This window comes from Sporothrix schenckii, assembly GCF_000961545.1.
Source record: "Sporothrix schenckii 1099-18 chromosome Unknown Cont38, whole genome shotgun sequence".
Classification (NCBI taxonomy): Eukaryota; Fungi; Ascomycota; class Sordariomycetes; order Ophiostomatales; family Ophiostomataceae; genus Sporothrix; species Sporothrix schenckii.
The window spans coordinates 2,391,382-2,408,081 of NW_015971139.1; the positions used below are offsets into that span (position 1 = coordinate 2,391,382).

At 54.5% G+C, this 16,700-nt stretch overlaps 9 protein-coding genes across 9 annotated transcripts; 6 read left to right on the top strand and 3 right to left on the bottom strand.

Moving 5' to 3' along the window:
- Window positions 1-1,061: 1,061 nt before the first annotated feature.
- On the top strand, window positions 1,062-2,201 carry SPSK_06404 (uncharacterized protein; the record flags this gene model as incomplete). Its single annotated transcript, XM_016733110.1, has 1 exon — window positions 1,062-2,201. One exon carries the CDS (start codon window positions 1,062-1,064, stop codon window positions 2,199-2,201), a length of 1,140 nt encoding a protein of 379 aa, XP_016592490.1.
- Window positions 2,202-2,698: 497 nt separating this feature from the next.
- On the top strand, window positions 2,699-4,192 carry SPSK_06258 (uncharacterized protein; the record flags this gene model as incomplete). Its single annotated transcript, XM_016732964.1, has 2 exons — window positions 2,699-3,007; window positions 3,062-4,192. The coding sequence occupies 2 exons, from the start codon at window positions 2,699-2,701 to the stop codon at window positions 4,190-4,192; spliced, it is 1,440 nt and encodes a 479-aa protein (XP_016592491.1).
- Window positions 4,193-5,121: 929 nt separating this feature from the next.
- On the top strand, window positions 5,122-5,613 carry SPSK_06699 (uncharacterized protein; the record flags this gene model as incomplete). Its single annotated transcript, XM_016733400.1, has 1 exon — window positions 5,122-5,613. The coding sequence occupies one exon, from the start codon at window positions 5,122-5,124 to the stop codon at window positions 5,611-5,613; it is 492 nt and encodes a 163-aa protein (XP_016592492.1).
- A 447-nt stretch (window positions 5,614-6,060) lies between these two features.
- On the bottom strand, window positions 6,061-7,617 carry SPSK_06230 (low affinity iron transporter; the record flags this gene model as incomplete). Its single annotated transcript, XM_016732937.1, has 1 exon — window positions 6,061-7,617. One exon carries the CDS (start codon window positions 7,615-7,617, stop codon window positions 6,061-6,063), a length of 1,557 nt encoding a protein of 518 aa, XP_016592493.1.
- Window positions 7,618-9,525: 1,908 nt separating this feature from the next.
- On the top strand, window positions 9,526-11,124 carry SPSK_06217 (uncharacterized protein; the record flags this gene model as incomplete). Its single annotated transcript, XM_016732924.1, has 1 exon — window positions 9,526-11,124. The coding sequence occupies one exon, from the start codon at window positions 9,526-9,528 to the stop codon at window positions 11,122-11,124; it is 1,599 nt and encodes a 532-aa protein (XP_016592494.1).
- Window positions 11,125-12,373: 1,249 nt separating this feature from the next.
- Window positions 12,374-13,953, top strand: SPSK_06223 (uncharacterized protein; the record flags this gene model as incomplete). Its single annotated transcript, XM_016732930.1, has 2 exons — window positions 12,374-12,870; window positions 12,954-13,953. The coding sequence occupies 2 exons, from the start codon at window positions 12,374-12,376 to the stop codon at window positions 13,951-13,953; spliced, it is 1,497 nt and encodes a 498-aa protein (XP_016592495.1).
- A 367-nt stretch (window positions 13,954-14,320) lies between these two features.
- SPSK_06681 (uncharacterized protein) lies at window positions 14,321-14,849 on the bottom strand (the record flags this gene model as incomplete). The annotated part of the gene is made up of 2 exons (XM_016733382.1): window positions 14,321-14,773; window positions 14,838-14,849. 2 exons carry the CDS (start codon window positions 14,847-14,849, stop codon window positions 14,321-14,323), a joined length of 465 nt encoding a protein of 154 aa, XP_016592496.1.
- A 718-nt stretch (window positions 14,850-15,567) lies between these two features.
- On the bottom strand, window positions 15,568-15,792 carry SPSK_10730 (uncharacterized protein; the record flags this gene model as incomplete). The annotated part of the gene is made up of 1 exon (XM_016737031.1): window positions 15,568-15,792. The coding sequence occupies one exon, from the start codon at window positions 15,790-15,792 to the stop codon at window positions 15,568-15,570; it is 225 nt and encodes a 74-aa protein (XP_016592497.1).
- Window positions 15,793-15,800: 8 nt separating this feature from the next.
- On the top strand, window positions 15,801-16,151 carry SPSK_06755 (uncharacterized protein; the record flags this gene model as incomplete). The annotated part of the gene is made up of 2 exons (XM_016733452.1): window positions 15,801-15,939; window positions 15,991-16,151. The coding sequence occupies 2 exons, from the start codon at window positions 15,801-15,803 to the stop codon at window positions 16,149-16,151; spliced, it is 300 nt and encodes a 99-aa protein (XP_016592498.1).
- Between the last annotated feature and the right edge of the window lie 549 nt (window positions 16,152-16,700).

A 16,700-nucleotide genomic window follows, 5' to 3' on the forward strand; every position in this document is an offset into this window, starting at 1 on the left:
GTTTTTTTTTTTTGAACACCGTACAGCATGGATTGTGATATCGTGACGCGGACATCATATGCCTTCTGCTTTTTGACTACCGAACCAAGCCACATATGATGACCCCACCGACACTTGTGATTGTCGGCGACAGGGAAATTTGGTCGCCAGGTATGTTTCTTTTCCTCCCTTCGTGGTTATTTTATCACAATTTACGACAGCCCGCGGAGTGACATTCTGGAAATTCGCGATTCGTTACGTACCGCATCCCGAATGCCGAGCTGGTCGTTGTGGCCGATGCCAACCACATGGTACACTTTGAGAAAATGCAGAGGTTCTAGCAAAGATTCATAGCTTTTGCACAAGCTACCATTTTGCACGTTGCGGAAAACAAAAGACACAGGGTCTACAAATGATTCGTGTCATCCTGCTGGGGTGGATTGAGACCACAGCTGGCGCCGTGGACGTGGGGGCTGTGCCAAGCGTGCACGGATGTATCTCATGTGCACATCGTGACCCAACACCGGACCAAAATATGACACGTCTGGCTTTGTGCCACTTCTTTCCGCGGTGCAGGATTAGGCTTCTGGGCGGTGTGGTGCGAAAGCAGCGGTGTTGTATGCCGCGCTGAACATTTTCTTTGTCGTTGACGCACGCCAGGTTCATTGGTGGGGAAAACCAAACACTCCCCCTGGTCCATCTTCTCAAAACACGGTATTATGCACGGATATAACCGCCGCAAACGGAAAGCGCCTGTTGCGATGTGGTTCTCATTGGGCACGCTCCAACCAACAACGAATTGTGACATATCATGAGATCATGAGCGCCGTCGCCACGCGTGGTAAAAAACTAAATAGGGAGAAAGACACTCCTCTGGCTTCTTTCTCTCGGTTTCCATCAGTCCAGATGCAGGATTATCCCTTTCCTACGCTCCTCTTCACCTTCTTCACCTTCTTCACCTTCTTCACCTTCTTCATCTTCTTCATCTTCTACGTCTTCTTCGTCTTCTTCATCTTCTTCCTCTTCTTCATCGTCTTCCTCTTCTTCAAGTGGTACTCACCAGTTATCGTTTCATTCACGGCATGGAGTCACTCAGCGCAACCACACTGCGCGATGCCCTCGTGCGACAGAAGCCGTTTGTGCCTTGCACGTCCAGACGCACAGGCAACACGAAATACGCACCGTGGCCGGAACCCAACATCCGGGTGTGGTCCGAGTTCAACATCCAGACGCTCAACGACAGCTATGGTCATGTCCTAGATACGGCCCTCCCACGTTACCTCGTGGACAATCTCACAACGCCTGCCGACGTTTTCAAGAACATGACTGTTTCCGACGATAAAGCTCCCCTACATTTCATTGGCTGGAACGATGCGACCGTTATGCCTCTCGTCAAGTGGTCCATGCAACAGATGGGCCTGCACACCGGCACGGCATTGTTCCACCGGTATACGGATGCACAGGGCACCACGGTGGCAAAACTGCCACAAGCGCCAAACAAGTTGACAGTGGACCATCTTGTGTACCTCCAAAATTCGCATCGGGATACCCTCGTCGTAGGTCTCGGGCGGACGAGCACGAAATGGCGCGGCGTGGCGGCCATGCGCAATCCCGGCGACGCCAGAGGCGAGAATACTTGGCCAATCCGGCAGCTGGCCAATTTGTGTGCGCGGTCAGGCACGCGGTACGGCTACATTCAGACGGATGAGGAGCTGGCGGTCTGTTGTTTCGGCGCCAAACCTCCGACAAGCGACAAAGCGGACACTGGAGCGCGGTGGCAGCAACCAGACGACAAGTGGGACGACTGGTCGGTGTCCTTGATGGTCGTGCCATGGAATACGGAACTATGCGGGAGTGGCGATGCCAGTGGCGGTGGAGCTCGCCGCATCCTCACGACCGAGCTGGCGCTGTGGTGGCTCTGCATGTTGGCGTTGAGCGACGGTCATCGGCCGCTGGTCGAGACGAAGGAAATCGTGGCAATTGATTCCTGGGAGCGAGTGTATCTGCACAAGGAGCGCCGATGGGTGCGGCGACACCGCTACTCGTCCTGCGAAGTGCCCGCGGATCCACCACCGCCATCAGCATATGAGACCCCGGAGCCGGGCAACGCAGCCACGTTGGCGGCAGATGTGGGTGCCAACGGACAGAATTGGTTCGACCTTATTGACCCTGCGACAATTGACATTACCGGTGCCAACTTTGACGGCATGTGGCCGGTGTAGTGCAACGGCAACAGGACGAACTGGCCGTAAATAAGGTGACCGTCTTCATGGAGGTGTGAATTTGTATGGAGGGTCGTCAAGGCGTTGTTCTTCGGTTCTTGCGCAGCTGGTTCTGAGATTATCTTTTCCTTTCAATTTCTGGTTTTTCTTCACTTCTCACGCAGCCGGTTAGGAGTCATCTTTTCCTCTCAATTTCTGCTTTTGTTCAGTTTCCAGTTGCTCTTATGTATGACTTAGCTCGATCATAGTAAATCAAAAACCCACCAAAGACACTTATAAATTGTGAAAACAAAGTAGAACAAACCAGTCAGATTGGCAGCAACCAAAATAATTTTATACGGACCCCGTGTCACGCATCACGTGATGATTAGTCATATTCTTCATCCATTCTACATCCCTTCTCAACCCGCTCCAAAGTCAACAAAGAGACATAGCGCATTGGACAATGAAAGCACCAGCGCATAAGACGCAAACGGCGACACCCAAAATAGGATAAAATGCGCACCCGCCCGTCGTCTCTTGCTGCACATTTGGGGAGAATGCATATTTTGCCAACTTCCTTTCCGCAGAATCTGTATCATTTCAAGTCCATTTTTGATTTCCTCACGTCGCTTTCCATCATGTATCCAGACTGGCCTGAGACGGAGGCCGATCTCGTGCCTCTACCGCAATGCGACGGCCCCAAACTGGCCGCATTTGATTTCCAAGGAAAGCAGCAGATCGAATTTCTTGAGTATCTCGGCGAAGGACTGCACGCGCACGTGGTCAAGGTCAGAATCAAGGACAGAGAGTATGCCCTGAAGCTTGTAGGTGCCAAAGTCTGCCCTCCTGTCACGTCTCTTCATCGACTAACGTAATAGTTCCGCTTCGTGTACGATCACGACTGGTACGGCCCTGGTGAAATGGACGAGAACGAGGACCGCGTCAAATTGACACTCATGGGCCAATACTCGGAGCCGTTCAACAGCGAGTGCCGCGCCTTTGGACGCCTGCACGAGACCGGCCACACCGAGCTGGCCATTGCCTGCTATGGTTACGTGTTACTCGATGAGGTCCACGAGCAGTTGCTCGCCGAACGCCTCAATCTCGAAATGAACGGCAACTGTGAGCTGCCTGGGGCGTACGATATGCGCAGTCGTTACCTCGGCGAACGCAGCGGCAAACCACCGCCGATCCGTGGCATTCTCAAGGAGCTCGGTACCTCGATCGAGTGGGTGGATCCGCCGAATCTCACCGTTCGCGACGCGCGCCGTATCCTCCGCGACATCATCCAGCTACAGCAGCTGGGCATCTTTTCACTCGACGTACGCCGGGACCAGCTTATCAACAACAAGTTTTGCGACTTCAGTGTGGCCATGACGGTGCCGCACTTTTTGACAAACTTTGAGCTGAACCCCAAGCTCGCAGCCGAGCAAAAACGGGCGATGGTGCACGAGGCCTTTCTCATCGCCAGCAACGACTACTGGGCCTTTGAAGAGATGATAGACAGCTCGTGCGAGAAGCCGCGCCAGATGTCCAAGCTGCTGGACAGCGTGACCATCTTTCCAGGGGGAAACCTTTTCCACAGAGGACGCGATCGACACCATCGGCTGCGAAGCACCTCGGGCCAGGATATTCGCGTGTACTCGTTGGTGGATCCGAGAAAGTACGCCTGGAAGGATGGAGAGGTAGCGAGAACGGAGAGGGTAGCAAAAGTGGCCACGCAAGCGGCAGAAAAGCAAGCCAAAAGGACAGCAAAAAAGGCAACTCGAACAACAAGGGTGACAAAGGCGACAAAGGCGACAAGGTCAAACGCGGCCAAGCTGGTGAAGCGTACGCAGGGCCCAAAGAAATACCGGTACAAAATCCCGCAGAGGCCGGAAAAATGGCATTATGACTGCGACCCAAAGATGGCAGCGAAGTTGAGGGACAAGCGAACCCTTGGCACGACAATACTGTGGTATGTCGAGGACAATCTCATACACCCTCGCGGATGGACCTATTTTCGCTGATGTTCTGATGCCACAAGACGGATGGAAAGGGCTGGTTTTATATAGCGTGTACATGCCGTAGTTTGGATTCAATAGAATGGATACTCTTTAAACTGAAATAAGAACAGAGGAAATAAAGGAACAGTGCCACGGCGAGGCCGCCACCGAGCTCGACACTGGTGAGCGGATTCTGGTCAAGACAGCCGAGCGGAAGGGGTTGCAGGGGATGTGATAGTAACGAAAACGAAAAGGAAAGCATGGAAGTATCATGAGCCGTGCACATACTTGCTCCTGGAAGCGATTAAACTAAACGTAGCAGAAACACAGACCGACGGTGATGTTCAGTTTACCGTGTCCTAACACCAGGGACAGCATGAGCAAAACTGTCCGTATGCGATATACCGATGTCATAACCAATCTCCGAAGCGGTACTAAGTGGCGTTCGCCCTACCTTTACAGGCCTGTTTACATTACCTGGATTAACCAGACCGTTTAGCGTCGCAGTCACACCATCCTTGTCCGAGACAGGCCAGCCCTACTGCGCCAAATGCCAGCGCATCTTCTTCTGAGCCTTGGCAGCAGGAAAGATTACTTATCTCCACCAGGTCAGGCCCCGATCACCGTGCGCCCGTGGCGCTCCTCGTGCGGGGTTGTGAGATGTTGTCATCGTCTTGTGGTAGGCCGGCACGGGCCAGCATAACAGCTATCTGGGCGTATTACAAATACAAGCCGGCGATGTATGCGACACAGTTTCTCGCTTCACTCCGCCCGTCGTTTCCTCACGTCCCGTCAACAAAATCGTTACTTGGTCGCAAATCACGAGGCATGTCTGGTATTCATAACTGTGTGTTTCATCCAAACCATTGGTCGTTGAGACTGACAATCGTTCGCGTCAAAACAAAGGTACAAAGGTTACAAGCCCAGTCATAGCATCGAGCACACGACACAACATGGTATCTGATACCGACACTGGCTACCTGCGTCGGTGCGTCGAGCTGGCACGCGAAGCCCTCGAGGCTGGCGACGCGCCCTTTGGTTCCGTGCTCGTGAATGCTGCGGGCACGATTCTGAAAGAGGATCGAAATCGCACCGTCTCCGAGTCCGACCTGACCCTGCATCCCGAATTCACGCTAGCCGACTGGGCTCAGAAAAACCTCAGCGTGGCCGAGCGCGCTGCCTGTACGGTGTACACGTCGGGCGAGCACTGCCCCATGTGCGCCAGCCTTCACGCCTACGTGGGATTGGGCCGGATTGTCTACGCAGTCTCCAGCGAGCAGCTCGTGGCATGGCGGACGAAACATGGCGTACCAGTCGGCCCAGTGAGCCCCGTCGCGATCCAGACGGTCGCCCCGGGTGTGGTTGTGGATGGTCCGGCGCCGGGTGTGGACGAGGACGTCTTTAAGCTGCATCAGCTTCGGAAGGCCAGAAACGCGTCCAGATGATGGTCATATAGCGGCAACACATCGTCGCTGTATGTGTCTGCGTCGAGCTGCCAGTGAACAAGAATACGTGTTGCATATGTCACTGCTTACTCTGTCACCGTTTTTCTCATTCACTTACTCATAATTTTTTTCTTAACAAAATCAAATAATAACAATACTCATTCACCCCCCGAACTAAAAAATAGCCTTCCAACAAGCCCAAAGCGCAGGTAGCTTGTTTGCAACCGTGCCGCCGGTACGCTCTGCCGTGGCCACTTTGGGTCTCATCGTCAGGCATGGACGCCATAACAATTGGGTGCACAGGGAAACCGTTCTTTGCAACGGCCATTGCCATCTCCAGCCGGATAAAACCTGTCGTAAAAGAACCAAAAAAGAAAAACCAGAACAATTCCAAGAAAGTCAACAAGACAAACACTACCACCCCGATCAACAAACGACGGGCGTGGCTTACTCCAGGCTCGACTTGATCGCAGCCGACGCAACCACCTCGACCTCCTCCAGACGATCCACATAGCTGAGAAGCCGCAGGCGCCGCTGGTACATGTTGTGCAGGTCCGTACGGCGCTGGGCGTCGGCGATGTTGTGGCCCGTGATGAGAATCATCATAAAGAAGGACTCGACGATGCTGGGGGGCACGTTGCACAGCAGCTGGCCCGTCTCGGTCCACTTCATGGCGCTGGAGCCGATGAGGAGGCCGACGACGAAGAGCGCGCCGAGGATGACGGTGATTTCCGACGCGCAGATGCGGCCCATGCGGTCGGAGAGGCGGTAGTTGCACCGGCTCAGGCGGGCAGTGAAGGCGGCGGCGTCGGCGGTGCCGTCCTCGTCGACGTCGGGGAGGCCCGTCTCGACCAGGATGCTCGTGTCTTGCAGGTGCACGCCGTAAAAGGCGTCGGCTTCGTAGCCGTTGAGGCGGGCCTGCACGTTGCGCAGGACAAAGCCGTCGTTGAGGCCGACCAGGCCGGCGTAGGTACCAATCAGCAGCCACCAGTTGGCGTTGAAGCCCATGGCCGGGCCGATAGCCACCCACACGACCATGACGACGATGAGGATGGCAATGCCGACGAGCGTGCCGATGACGTCGGCGTAGTAAAAGATGCACCGCTGGATGCGGCCGACCCGGGGCGCCGGGACGATGACGGTGGGGTTGGGCACGGCGTAGCCGGTGATGGCGCGCAGCTGGCGCTCGATGCGCGAGTCCACCTCGAAGACGACGTTGAGGCAGCGCTCCATGTAGGCCGTGTGGCGCTCGCGGATGTTGGCGAGGAACGAGAAGATGAGCACCATGAGCGCGGACGTGGCCGAGTTGATGTACAGCTGCCACTCGTCGCTCCAGCCCATGGACGGGCCGAAGCCGAGCCAGACAAAGATGCCGACCCAAAAGAGGCCGACAGTGACGATGTGGCCCAGAACGCGCGAGAAGAGCGTGGAGACGCGCCCGACGAGATTTTCCGCGGGGAGGTCGGCGGTGAACGCGGCCGGGCGCGCGCTGTCAAAGTCGTCATAGCGTGACACGTCGGCCGCCTTGTAGCGGCCGCTCTTGAGGATGGCGCGGAGCATGGCCTCCTGGCTCAGGCTGCGCGACCGCAGAGCGGCACAGGCGTGGATCAGCTCGTCGTAGCTGTTGAGCTGCTGGCGCATCAAGAGCGAGTCGTAGATGTAGCTGACAATGGCCTGGACGTCGGAAATCACAATGGCCCACTCGGGTGCGTTGGCAAACGAGATGCCCAGAAAGGCCCAGGCCAAGAGGCCCGTCAGAGTGAAGACAAACGCGGCCTGCGAGCCAGAGAGCTGCACGACCCGGTCCAACCATCGATCCAGGCGCCGTCTCTTGGTCAGCGGGGTGAACCCGGTGACATTCTCTGCGGGGCCCGACGCGGTGTGCGAGCTCGTCTTTTCGCCCCCGTCGTGGGAGAGGACGCGCTGCGTCGGTGCGGCTGCCTCAATGGCGCCCTTGGCTCCGGGGGCGCGGAGGACAGCCAGGAATTGCTTGAACGTGAACATGGTCGCGAAGATGATGCGATTCGCTGCCCATAGCTTATGGACATGGATCAACAAAGGCCAGTGTACGCCTTGTGGTCCTTATGGTGGCCAGATCTCGACTGCCGGGAGGCTTTGGTGGCCGTGGCAGCTTGGCCGTGCGTGTGGCTTGAAGGATGCCAGCGTTGCGGAGGATGCGGCAATGTTTGTGTCGGTGACGCTCTCTGCTCGGACGGCAAAGACGATACAACGTGTGGGACAAGGAGAGTGCGGAATAGAGTTGACAGAGTGTCTGCTGGGTGAAAACGGAACAATAAGAAAAGAAGAAAACGAGAAAGAAAAAGAACAAGTAGACATGGAAATCGTCACATCGCGAACAACGTTAATATATACAGCGTTTTTCTATTACTATAAATTTTCGTCGCCCTGTTATCCAGCCTGCGCCCAAGATCAAACTTTTCCGACAAACATGCCGGGCACCGGATTTCGCAAGGGCTATTGGGTGCCTATCGTGAAGCACCATTCCGCGTGAAAACGCATCGTACGAAACCTGAAGAAAGTGGCTAAACGACAAAAAGAAGGGGCTAAAGAAACAAAGCTTTTAAATGACTCATAACAAAGAAACGCGATTGGAAGTACCGCGTAGCGAGGGTGCCTGCATTGAAGACAAGCATCGTCCGCAAAGTGGAATAAATACGGCTCGGACTCATGGGAAATGTATTCGTTTACAAGAAGGAAAATCACCAGAGATGAAAGCGCCGCTGGCAGCCCGAGAATAAAGCCAGAAGCGCGCCACCCGTAGTAGTCTAGAACCTTGATGGCATGGAGCGACCAAACCAACAGGTGTAACGTGTAACGGCCTAGCCGGAGAAATGGTGTCTTTGTGCCAAAAGCAGTTGAACAAAGTTGTGGTGTGTTTTTGGGCACAAAAGCAACGTCGATCCGCGGCCAACCATGAATGCACCGATGATTTGCGCGAGTACAGTTCATCACGATGGGGACGTGTTTTTTCAAGCTGGCGGTGCGACGTTGCGAGAGACGAGACTGGAGCGATACGACAATGAAAATGGATGCCCTGCCGGCGAGACCCCATCAGGTATGACCAATTGTGGCCGCTGGACACGAAAGGCGTAAAGTCTCGACGCATCGGTAGTGGACGCACTCTGGGCAAATATGCAGGTCTTCTTCTTCGACTTGTGCTTTTTCTATTTCCATTTTTCCGTTCTAGTTTTTTCTTCTAGTTTTTTCTTCTAGTTTTTTCTTGCGTTTCCCCCCTTTAATTATATCATCCCCTTTTTTGTCAGGACTTATGTCGACCGCCGTCCCTGGTTTGTCCCGTAACAGGCAGTCGAAATACGGTCCCTACTGAAGCCGTCGTAGCCCAGCGACGAACCGGGCGACCGGTTTGCATGTGAGAACGTGAGAATGTGTGAATGCGAGATGCACATGCCAAGACATGCGCCAAGACAACTTTGTTTTACGGCAGTGGGTAACTCCCGTAACGGTGCCGCTAGTTTTCTCGTAAAGAAAGCACGCCCCGGTTTTGATTAAATGCTTTGGGTGCCACCGTTGGAGTTCGTGTCTGTGTGGCGCCGCCCTAAGGTCTAGACTCACGTCGACAGGGCTGATGGGCCCCATGCAACATAGACTCGAGCGGAACAATCCGTACAACTCCCAATGGCCTTTGCAGTGGGTTCTACTTTCACCAAACCGTCGGCACGGGCCCAAACCGCGTTTTCTCGCATTCTGTCCTCCATATCTTCAGTCGTCTTGCTCGAGCCATCGTCCTTGACCCATCGTCCTTGATCCTCTTCCCATAACGCCTCGATCCCACTAAAATGGCGGCGGCTTAACTGGTCGCTGTACGAAATTCAATCACATCTTCCGTCCACCGTTCTCGGTCCACTCCGCGAGAGCACAGCCGTTGGAGCCATGGCGCCACCAATCGAGACGGTTCCGGCCGAAAAACCAGATCCGCTGCCCATCGCACAGGAGTTGACGGACCGAGCAGTCGACCGGCCCTTGTCCGAGACGCCGTCGGGATGTCTTACGTTTGTCAAACAAACCGGTGGCGACGGTCTGTATCGCCCGGAGCGGCCGACCAAGCTCCGAAACAGCCTGCTCGCTGGCGTGGGGTTTCTGGAGCTGGCCAACGCGGGCGACTTCGCCGCCAATGTCTGGAACGAAATACCCGTACCCGTGCACGCCATCGTGCTGATGGCGCTGGGCGCGTCGGTGGCGCTCGGCATTCTCTATTTTGCCGTCCAAGACGCCCGCCTGAGCTGGGCGAACGTCTGCGGTCTGCGGGCCGAGCGGCGCCACCTGCACCAGGCGTTGGGGGACGCGCGGCGCCAGCACGGCGACGTTAAGGACAAGGCCATGGTTCGCACGCTGGCGTGCTTGCTGGACGTCAACTTCCGGGAGACGGGCACGGAGCTCGTCGACCGCCTCGGCATGGACGTGTGCATGGGCTTTGGCGCACTGACCGTCGGCGTCGGCACCTTTATGGCCATTGGCGGCGCCAACCGAAACGTCTTTTTCGCCAGTAACCTCCTGTCCGGCTACGTGGGCAACGCGCCGTGCGCGCTGTACGGCCTGGCCAACCTGTTCTGGTCCCTCTTTGTCTGGCGGCGGGCGCACCGGCACCGCCGAGCCGGGGCGACGTCGACGACGACGACGACAACGACCGGCCTGGCCGGCGGCCGGATCGAGCAGATGCTCCAGGCCCGCGTCGCCCGCGTCCAGCTCCACAGCGCACTCAATGGCGTCACGGGTGTCGTGGCCGGCGCCGCATCCCTGGTCACCGCCACCATGTGGTGGGGGTACGTCGTCCTGATCCCGTGCATCGCGTCGTCCGTCTTGGCCAACTACATTTGGCGACACCGAATCGGCTACCAGCGCCCGCTGGCCGCACAGCAGCACGCCGTCGTTTCCTTTGACGAGGAAAGCACCGTGGCGGAGCTGGCGTTTGTTGATGCGTCCCGCCGGCGATGGCGCCAGCCCCGGTCGTCCGACCCCTTCGCCGGGCTGGTCGCCAAGCCCGACTCTATATCCTGCGTCGTCGAGTTCATCGTCCGCAACCGGCTCTTTGAGGCGTTCTGCCTGCGTGTGCTCGCAGACGCGCAGGTGTGTGCGCTCACAGCGGCGCTCGTCGACACCGCCAGTGACACGGTGACGATCCGTGCGGAGAGCCTGGCGGCGGTCACCGACGACGCCGTGCGCGGTCGGCTGATTGACCTTGCATGGGCAGTGATGACCGGTGCGGCCCCCAAATGCTTTCGCGACCAAGAGAATGCTCTCCTCGAAGTGCTTGGATGCCTCTTGTGCCGTCCCGTCGACGCCAACGAAAAACCCGAGGCCCCGGTAGTTGCGGAAGACCCGGCTACAGTGTCTACGACCGAAAGCTCGGTCGGGTTATCTACGTCAGACGGTTTGGCTGGGCCTCACGAGCCAGTGGCCGCGCTGGAACAAGTCGTCGTGGTCGATGCCACGGAACAAGAACATGATGGTGGGCGAGTTATAATTTCTTGAAGCTGATGATGTCTTTCTCGTTTGTTTTAATCTGGCTACGATCTGGAATCGCACGCTTTAGCCGGTTTGTACTTTGAAGTGTTATTAGTAATAATTTATATTGCGACAAACGAAAGTTTTGTCACTCTAAATGAAGATCGCGGTATCACTCACCTTGTGACCTGTCCCTGCCACTGTACTTTTAGTGAAATACAATTGAAGGTCTGCCATGGAGCCGATATTTTCTGATATTTTGTAAAGCGTAATGATGTTTCCGTATACACCGTGACTGCCACACTACATGCTTCCTGATACTTCAATATTCTCGCAGGCATATCTTCAGTGTGCTTCCGCTCGCGACTAGTTGAAAAAAAAAAATGCATGTTGAAGAGACGGCCGTGCTATCATCTAGGACAAAATAAACGATACACGACACACTGATTCAGGTTGTCGAATTTTCAAGGGCCATGTAGGACACAGTTGGCATTTGTCACGCCTGTTAGCTTATTGAAGTAAGGTTTTAAAGTCATGTCTTTGCAGAAACACGACCTCTCGATCTTCGATAGATATAAATAGCAAACGGCTTTATCCAGTAATGAAGGGTAATGAGTCTGACGTTGGCGTAGACAACGCACACAACCCAGCTGGGTCTTCTGCCCTCCCAGCCTTAGTCGTGTTTTGTCCTCGTCCACTATTGGCTTGCCCTATAACAATGTTACTGTACAACATACCTGCCTAACCTAATGTACCCTGTAATTACTCCGGCATTTCTAGCTCGGCAAGGGCCGAGGCTTGAAAATTAGCCTCGAGACAGAGCGGGAGTGGAATGGCGAACGGCCACTAAGAGTGGTGTACTTACTGCAAGGCTTTGTTCGGCCAGGGTGTTTACATTTGGTGCTAGCTCTGAGGCATCCAAAACCTGTCTCAGGCAGTCGAATTTCCAACAGAGATGAGCACGCGTAACCCCTGAGGGTTCTACGCCACAAAAAAGTCATCACATTTTTGCTCAGTGGCTCAGATGAACCCAATCACGCAAGAGTGATAGGCTCTGCAGAAAAATTTACCGCCAGCTGAAATGAAGGGTTTGTATTGCGTTGTGCTTGTCTGACAATCGCTGTCAAATTTTGCACTTTCGTCCGCCTCGTCATACACTCCAATGAGACAACTTACGACGCACAACACATGCTGTCCTTCACGACGCTGCCCGCAGCTAGCCACCCTACTTCTGGCCAACCAAGCAAAATCAGCTCTCCGCATCCAAACCCGCACCATGGAAACAACCCAGGTTATGTCCAAATACAGCGAGCTCATCTTCTATGCGGAACAGATACTGGTTACCTGTCATCACCTTGCAGGCCGTGTCTCCACGTTCTCCGACTCTCCCCTCACCAGGCTGTCCCGGAAGGTAATCTTGTCTTTGAAGACGGCGGGAAATGGCCTGGCTTGGCGGATCTTTGCGATTCCCTTTCGACAGACCGAGATCGACGATGACGAACCACTTGTGCACGCCGACGAGTTGAGCACACGCATCTCTTCGTGCTCTGCGGAAATGGTCCAAGCCATCGTGATGGTGGACTTTACTCTACGGAATCGAACAGGAGATGAGAACGAAGAGTTGCATGCCATTTTTGCGTCCGTCTTCTTGTTGGGAAATTGGCCAGCAGAAGCTGACAGCGAGTCCCTCCGTCGAGTACACCTCGAGGACATGCGACGTTTGTTTGAGTTTCCCAATCCTGAGGACCATACGGCGTCGTTTCAAGCCTTCAGGTATGTCTTTGCCCCCTGCCCCCGTCACCTACCTGGTCACAGGCACTATTGACGAACATTTTGCTAACGTTCATTGTCCTCAGTGATAATTTCCTCGCGCTGAACCAGCAAGCCTTGTCTCAACTGCAGCCTCGATATGTACATATGTACGCCACCGAGAACGATCCCCCTTATCGATTTGACATTGCGACAGTGCCTAGGTCCGGCAGCTTTGGCACCGTCCATAAAGTGGTGGATCGTACAAGTGGAGATACATGTGCGGTCAAGGTGTTTCGAAAAGTAGATGGAGAAAACGTACGGCAGTCCATCCTACACGAAATTGGGATTCTGGAGCTGTGCATGCACCGCAATATTGTCAAGCTCGTCGAGGCGTACGAGGTGGCCACGATTCCCGGCATGATGTACGTGGTCATAACGCCGTGGGTTCCCGTCACCCTGGACGACCTAATAGACAACTCCGACGAGCGTCGGACAGCAAAGTTCCCATGGTTTACGGCCGGCACAGAGAGCACCCTCCAATGCGTCTACCGCCTGATGCGCGGGCTCGCAGATGGGCTGGCCTACCTGCACGGGCTGTCCATCAAGCACAAGGACCTGAAGCCCGACAACATCTTGCTGCAGTACGCGGCTGATGGGCAGCGCATCCTGCCCTTGATTACAGACATGGGTCTTAGCAAAACCTGGCGGACAGGCGCTGCGACACTCTTCACGAACAGCACGCGCGAGTTCCTGTCACCTGAACAACTCGACCACCAAGAGAGCTCGCTTAAGTCTGACATTTGGCAGCTGGGCTGCTGCTATTCGTGGATGCTGACCACGGCGAGCGGTGGCTGGCAGGCGGTCAAGGACTTGAACAACAGCTACACCAGCCAGATGCGATCCTGTGTCATTGCACAGGAGGACAGGCACTTCAAAAAAGCGTTGTACCAGGTGGTTGCGTACCGCGGCCAGGATCAGTCCACACAGTATGCAGAGAGAGGCATGCTTAACATGGTGGTTGACGGTATGCTGGACCTGAACCCTTCAACGCGCCTCGATATTGGCATGGTCCGCAAAGAAATGGCCCGTCTGCAGGACGTATAACGAGCTGGGAAATGCTATCCGTCTTAGGACGATTAATGAGTAACGTATTAGAATCGTGCGTTTCAACAATGCACCCTATATCCACACAACCATAGCGAATGTCCCGTCAGGTGCAACTACCAATATATTTATGCTGATACAAGATTAATAAAAGACCATGGTATGGCGCCAAGAGGCATATTCAAACAGGTCTTCTAGCGAGATGATCGATCGACGCAAGTATGATGTTCAATTTTTATTCTTTGACTTGGTTGCATTCAAATTGTATCAAGGAATGCACACAATCGCAAACGTCGACCTTCCCTACGTATTTACATATGAAACGAAGGACAAAGAGTAATCAGCCCCGTATGCGTGAAATTTCTATTTACTTGGAAACTTTAGGGCTCAAATCATAGTTACTCACAGCCCTCCCACATGCATACTTCATAGCAATATCAACGCCGTCCCTTTCATCCTTCGCAATTTGCTCAAGCAGCTTCTTGTTCTTTTCCGCTGTCTCAGCCAGGGCTGTTTTCAAACTCTCTTCTGTATGTTCTTTGGGCTTCGAGTCTTCCGGGCACTCGAACAACGCCTTCGGATCTGTCACTCGCCTCCCATCAACGCCTCGAAATTTGTCCTCCACCTCTTGTGACCACTCCCTCGCATCGAGAAGCTCCTTGATCTGTGTAGGGCTGAGGCCAACAGCGTCGATGACATTATGCTTGTATGGTCCATCGAAGGATCGCAACACACCGTCGCTTCCAAGGTCGTACAGGCCCATTGGATCTCGCTTCAAGGAGCTCATGGCCGCGCGAGCGGAGATTTCGTTAGGGGTGCTCTATGCGTGATCAGCGAGCTGTTTGACATATCAGTACCAATCTAGTGGTGTGGCGATGACTTACTTGGTCGGTCATTTTGAGCAAGACGACGATGGAGAGTCAAATTGGTTGGTGATGCCGGCCAGGAGCTGTCTTATATACCTAGACACTGTCCGTACCTGACGTCTTGATTCTTGATTCAGCTGGGTGCGGTATGATCAGTCGTTTCTTCAGACTCCAAATCCGCATCACACTGTATCCGCTGTGCACTTAACACTGTATGTAATTACCCCTATTTTAGATAAACAACAGGTCGGTTGGTGTTGTGACTCGGAACGGAAAATAATGCCTCGCGCCTAAATAATCATCACGCGAGGTTTGCCGACAAGTGACAAGTAATTATGGGATGATTCGAATTGGTTGTGTGATAAGTGACACACAAAAATGTACAGAATGCGGAGTCGTATACGTTGCCAGTCCTCGAACTGGCAAACTCTCAGCCCCCCTTTTTGTCGGCACAGGTTGCATGCTCCTGCGCTCCAAATCTTGTTTCATCGCACTGGTCAATCACGTTGGCTTAATGACAGCTCCTTTTGATGACCTGACCTGGACGTCCGCCTTACTCATCGCCAGGATCGAGGTGTACGAAGCGCCAGCAGCACAGTACGACCAGAGGGAAGAGAGAGAAGACGATTGAAAAGACGACAGTGAAGACGACGTGTACGACGAGTACGACTAGGACAACGAGGACGTATGTTTTATGTTTTACGTTTTTTAAATCAGTCTCTTAAATAATTGGCAATGCCACTGCATGTCATTCCTCTTCGGAGCACTGAGTGTTGAAGTCAACCCAATGACGAGCACGCCAAGCACGTCCAACCTCCAGAAAGCCCTCCTCGGCCAACCGAAGCTGGACCCGCTGTCTCCAGTCCTTGCTTCTCTCACCGTCCCCGTTGGCGAATTTGAAGTTCATAGCCGCGCACACGCAAAAGGTGTCCACGACTTGGTCGACACATGCCCGCTTGGCCGCCTCGTCCATCGCCGGCCATGCCCTCTCCAACGTCTCTCCCGGAACCGCATTGTGATCAGATAGTACCGCTCGTCAAATTCGTTGTGATACAAGACGCGCGGTGTCGAGGCGGACAGCGCAACGCCGTTGGAAGGGTTGTGGATGTAGTCCAGCGTTGTATGTTCGCGGGTTCTGGCGCGGTAAAAATTCGTCTGCACTTTCAAAAAGGCCTCGCCGATCCGCCAAGCCGCATTGACGCCGCCTACGTCGTTCACGAGTGCAATCGGGCTCTCGGGGGACAGTGGGCGACCTTGCAGCGCCTGCTGGCTTGCGGGTTCGGACACAGCAAAGAACTCGCCAGCGCCATCACTCCAGAACGGCCGATCTGACGGGGCCGTCGGTTCGCGAGAGATGGTGAATCGGCCTCCAACGATCCAAAATCGGGTTTTGATCTCGAGAATACCGAACTGGCCTGGAAAGCATATCGGCTGCAGAATGCGAGGTTGCAATCCGGTTTTATGCCGTATCGTGATTGGGTGTTGAGGCGGAATATTTAGTGACTGGCCTAGCCAGGCCTGGCAGCCAGGCTCCCGAACGCCCCCACCATTCGCAGCACCGGCTGACGGTCGACTGCTCCTGGAGTCTGGATAGTGTGAGTGGCCCTCTGGCCACCCATACGAATAACTTGTAAACAGTCACAGCCGGTTTGGCCTTGGAGAACGTGCATTTGATCTTCTGGTTTGGGCAATCCCCGTTTCATCACGCTGCTGTTTGGGCCAATTGGGCACCCGTGGCTGATCAAATCTAGCGTGTCGATCCTCTGGCCAGATCCTACAGCCTTGTGTTCCAAAGATGTTGTTGGTGCTCTCACCGCCAACTCCCTACGTCGCCAAATATCAAACTACCCTTTAAATACCTGCCATGTCGCTATTCAAACC